The sequence below is a fragment of the Rhinopithecus bieti genome, unplaced genomic scaffold (genome assembly GCF_001698545.2).
Source record: "Rhinopithecus bieti isolate Rb0 unplaced genomic scaffold, ASM169854v2 scaffold_72467, whole genome shotgun sequence".
Taxonomy (NCBI): domain Eukaryota; kingdom Metazoa; phylum Chordata; class Mammalia; order Primates; family Cercopithecidae; genus Rhinopithecus; species Rhinopithecus bieti.
The window spans coordinates 552,969-557,139 of NW_016826821.1; the positions used below are offsets into that span (position 1 = coordinate 552,969).

Below are 4,171 nucleotides of genomic sequence, written 5' to 3' on the forward strand. Positions count from 1 at the left end.
GAAACTCTGTCTCTACTAAAATCCAAAATTAGCCAGGTGTGATGGCAGGTGCTTGTAATCCCAGCTACTCGGGAGACTGAGGCAGAGAATTACTTGAACCCAGGAGGCGGAGGTTGCAGTGAGCCGAGATCGTGCCACTGCACTCCAGCCTGGGCAGCAGAGTGAGACTCCATCTCAAAAAAAAAAAAAAAAAAAAAAAAAAAAGCATGGGAAGGAGGGATTGCAGTATGAATTCCCTAGATAGGCAATTTCCTCTACTTCATCAGGCAATCCCTGAGCCAAGGGTGAACACCCCTAGAGATGTGTCTGCCGAAGACCCGTACTGCCAACCAAACAAAAGGTAGAGCATCTCTCCACACGTTGCTCAAATCCGGCGTGGTTTGACTCTAGAGTAACCTCCAGTCTTTTCCTCTCCCCTTTTAAGTGCAAGCCTATACTGCACCAGGACTGAGTCTGGGTATGTGGCTGGGCAGCCGGCCATGCATGTTGCAGCTGGGTGATCGCTGTGATTCTTGGTGTGTGATCTGGGTCTGTGATCCAGCCCATCCTCTCCTCTTCTCTGTACTATTGCTCTGGCTCCTGGCCCTCTCCTTGCTATGGGTCTTACCCTCAAGTCGCTCTCTGATTCAAAGATGAACTGCCAATCAATGTTCCTCTAATGAAAGATCCAATCACTCTACAGCATGTGTGTATTCAAAGAACCTATCTAAGACTTTCTTTTGGTCATGGTGGGAGGCTGTTGCTGAAAACATGCCAGAGCCCAGTGTGGAGGTCAGCTGACAGGCTGTATGACCTTGGCAATGGACTACTGGTCGTCTGGGACTGCTTAGGACTGTGCAATGGAACTTGGGGGCAAAACTGATAGAGACAGCCAACGGGCCTTAAATCCAGCAGGCAAAGACAGAGTAAGTTCTTATTTGTGTAGCCCAGGGCTTATCAAAGTGTGGTTCTTGGACCACGTGCATCAGTATCAGCCGCAAGTATTTGGTAAAATGCAGATTCCTGGGCCCTACACCAAACAGATTGAATTTGAATCTCTGGGGGTTGGGCTAAAAAAATAAATAAATAAATAAATAAGCCCTACATTTTAAACAAGCTCTTCAGCTGACCGTTGTGCAAATTTGAGAGCCCCTGCTGGAAAACCATTAGAATTTGCAAATGACCCCCTCAAAATACTCCAGCCAGTCCCACTAAGTCAAAGACCAGAATCTGAGAACAGGGATGGGGAAATTATTCCTTTCTGTGGATGATTATGCAGCTGGGCTGTGATTTCACACCCGGGGGCCATGGGCTAAGATGGAGGGGAAGGAAGGAGTGTAATGTGTGCCCTCTGCCTCTTCACCAGGCATCATCCTCTCGCTGGCCCTGGCTGGTGTTCTTGGCATCTGTGTTGTGGTGGCAGTGTCCATTTGGCTTTTCAGAAGGAAGAGGTGAGCTGGTTTGGGTCCAAAACGGGAATGGGCAGCCATGTGTCCATGACGATTAGTCTGCCTGGGAAGGCAGCTTTGTGGCATGAAGAGCCACAGTCATCTGGACCAACACTTACCCTAGGAGTGCTGTCCCCAAAGCATCCGTGCCCTGGCCTCCTTTGCATGAGACGCACACGTGACCCTGGTCATTCAAGGGGTTCAAGGGCCACTGTGCTCAGATTTGGAAGCATGTGTGCCTTGCTTACTGCTATTGTACAGCCTTGGACGAGTCTCTTGACTTGGGGCTTGTGCCTAGAGCTAAGCAGCAAAGCTGTCTTCTTATCAAGATCTTTACATACACATTTTCGTCTATGAATCCAAAAAGGAAGATGAAGGAAAACCTGATCTTTCACTCACATTAACTCTTCACGCCCTTTGCCCATGTTTTTATTGTCACATTTGGCTTTTCCTAAAACCTAATTTATTTTGGGGGTATGAAAATAAAAGGTTTCTGGGAACCCTGTTATGGAACCAGGGTTTGAAGAGCGGGGGTGACAATGAGACCTCTTTCAAAATACAGGTCTAGTATTGTTAGGTGTGGAAGAGAACAGTTGGAAAATGAACAAATCCTGTTTTGGTTAAAGCTTTATTTGGTGACATTCCCTCCCAAGACCAACAGAATTGGGGAAAGGTCCCAAAGAGAGGAATCCAACTTTTAAAAACGGCCTCATTCCCTACCTGAGTCAGTCTTTTCTCTGGCTTGCTCGCTCTCCTCTCTAACAAGACTTATGTGTTCTTTTTGTTCTAGTATCAAGAAAGGTGATAACAAGGGAGTCATTTACAAGCCAGCCATCAAGGAGGAGACTGAGGCCCACGCTTGAGGTCCCTGGAGCTCCTGGGCACATCCAGGAAGGACCTTGCTTTGGACCCTACACACTTCAGCTCTCTGGACACTTGCGACACCTCAAGGTGTTCTCTGTAGCTCAAGCAAACATGACAGGCCTCAGGGGATCCTCTGCTGGCTGCCTCCTTGCCTTGGGACCATGGCCACCCCAGAGCCATCCGATCCATGGATGGGATACACTTTCAGACCAAGCAGCAGGAACTCTAAGCTGCTTGTTATATCTGTGTGAGATTGTGAAGTGGTCTGAATTCTGGGATCACAAACCAAGCCATGCTGGTGGCCATTAATGGTTGGAAAACGCTTTAATCCAGGGCTTTGCCAGAGCATGCTTTCAAGTGTCCTGGAAATTCTGCTGCTTTTCCAAGCTTTTAGACAAGAATGTGCACTCTCTGCTTAGGTCTTGCTTGGGAAATTCAACTTCTTTCCTCTGCAGACGAGGCATCTCCCTCTGATTTCCTTCTGCTATGACAAAACCTTTAATCTGCACCTTACAACTCGGGGACGAATGGGGACAGGAAGGATCAAGTTGTAGAGAGAGAGAAAAAAAAACAAGAGCTATACATTGTGATATATTAGGGACACTTTCACAGTCCTGTCCTTGGGATCACAGACACTGCACAGACCTTAGGGAAAGGCAGGTTCAAATTCCACTTCTTGGTGGGGATGAAAAGGGAGAGACAGCTAGAGGGAGGGAGAAAATGAGAAGACATGGATGATCTTGGAAGAGTCTCACTTTGGAATCAGAATTAGAATCCCATTCTGTTTATCAAGCCACAATGTAAGGACAGAACAAAACAATACTAAGTCCAAATCCAACCTCCTGTCAGTGGGGCAGTTATGTTTTACACTCTAGAGATTTTACAAATAACGAGGCTATTCCTTGAAAATGTGTTGTTGCTGGGTCCTGGAGGAGACATGAGTTCCGAGATGACCCAATCTGCCTTTGAATCTGGAGGAAATAGGCAGAAACAAAATGACTGTAGAACTTCATCTCTTTTGGCCAAATTTCATTTCAGCCACTTCTGCAGGATCCCTACTGCCAACCTGGAATGGGGACTTATCTACTCCTCTCTCTCTCTGTGGATTGTCAAATCATGGTTTAGATCAAATATATTTCAAGCTATAAAAGCAGGAGGTTATCTGTGCAGGGGTTGGCATCATTATGGTATTCAGGGGCCAGTAATAATGGAACACTACTAAGATACTCCATATTCTTCCCCGAGTCACACAGCCAGCTTTTCTGACAGGCGTAGCTCCTCCGTTTTCCTCCCGCAGGTGATGACTCAGTACCATGACTGAGAAGTAACCGACCCCTAGAACTTTCTGATTCAGAATCTCATTTTGACAGCACGCAATGTCCCCTTGAAGCATAGCTTTTTAAATATCTTTTTCCTTCTACTCCTCCCTCTGACTCTAAGAATTCTCTCTTCTGGAATCGCTTGAACGCAGGAAGCAGAGGTTGCAGTGAGCCAAGATCATGCCACTGCACTCCAGCCTGGGTGACAGAGCGAGACTGTCTCAAAAAAAAAAGAAAAAAAAATTCTCTCTTCTGTACCATCACAACTTTTCGTAATGATAGCAAGCCTTATGTCTTGGGAGCCTGTTTTGCTAGGCAAAGTTACAAGTGACCTAATGGGGGCTCAGATGTGTGTGTGCACTCAAGACCTCTAACAGCCTTGAAGCCTGGGGTGGCATCCTCGCCTTGCCATTAGCATGCCTCCTGCATCATCAGATGACAAGGACAACCCTCATGACGAAGCAACATGAATTAGGGGGTCTCTTGGCCTTGGTTCAAAATTGTCAATCAGAAACTAACAGAAAGGGCTCCAAAGCAGTGGGACTGCGTTTCTCTTAGGAA

At 46.8% G+C, this 4,171-nt stretch overlaps 1 protein-coding gene across 1 annotated transcript in view; it reads left to right on the forward strand.

Annotated features, from left to right (window-relative positions):
• The window catches only part of CA12 (carbonic anhydrase 12), a 59,414-nt gene extending 55,249 nt beyond the window's left edge, over positions 1–4,165 (forward strand). Inside the window, exons 9-11 of the mRNA XM_017863683.1 lie at positions 425–457; positions 1,346–1,430; positions 2,218–4,165. Of these exons, the coding sequence (XP_017719172.1) occupies positions 425–457; positions 1,346–1,430; positions 2,218–2,290 (191 nt within the window). The 3' untranslated portion in view covers positions 2,291–4,165. The remainder of the gene's footprint in view (positions 1–424; positions 458–1,345; positions 1,431–2,217) is intronic.
• The last annotated feature ends 6 nt before the right edge of the window (positions 4,166–4,171 follow it).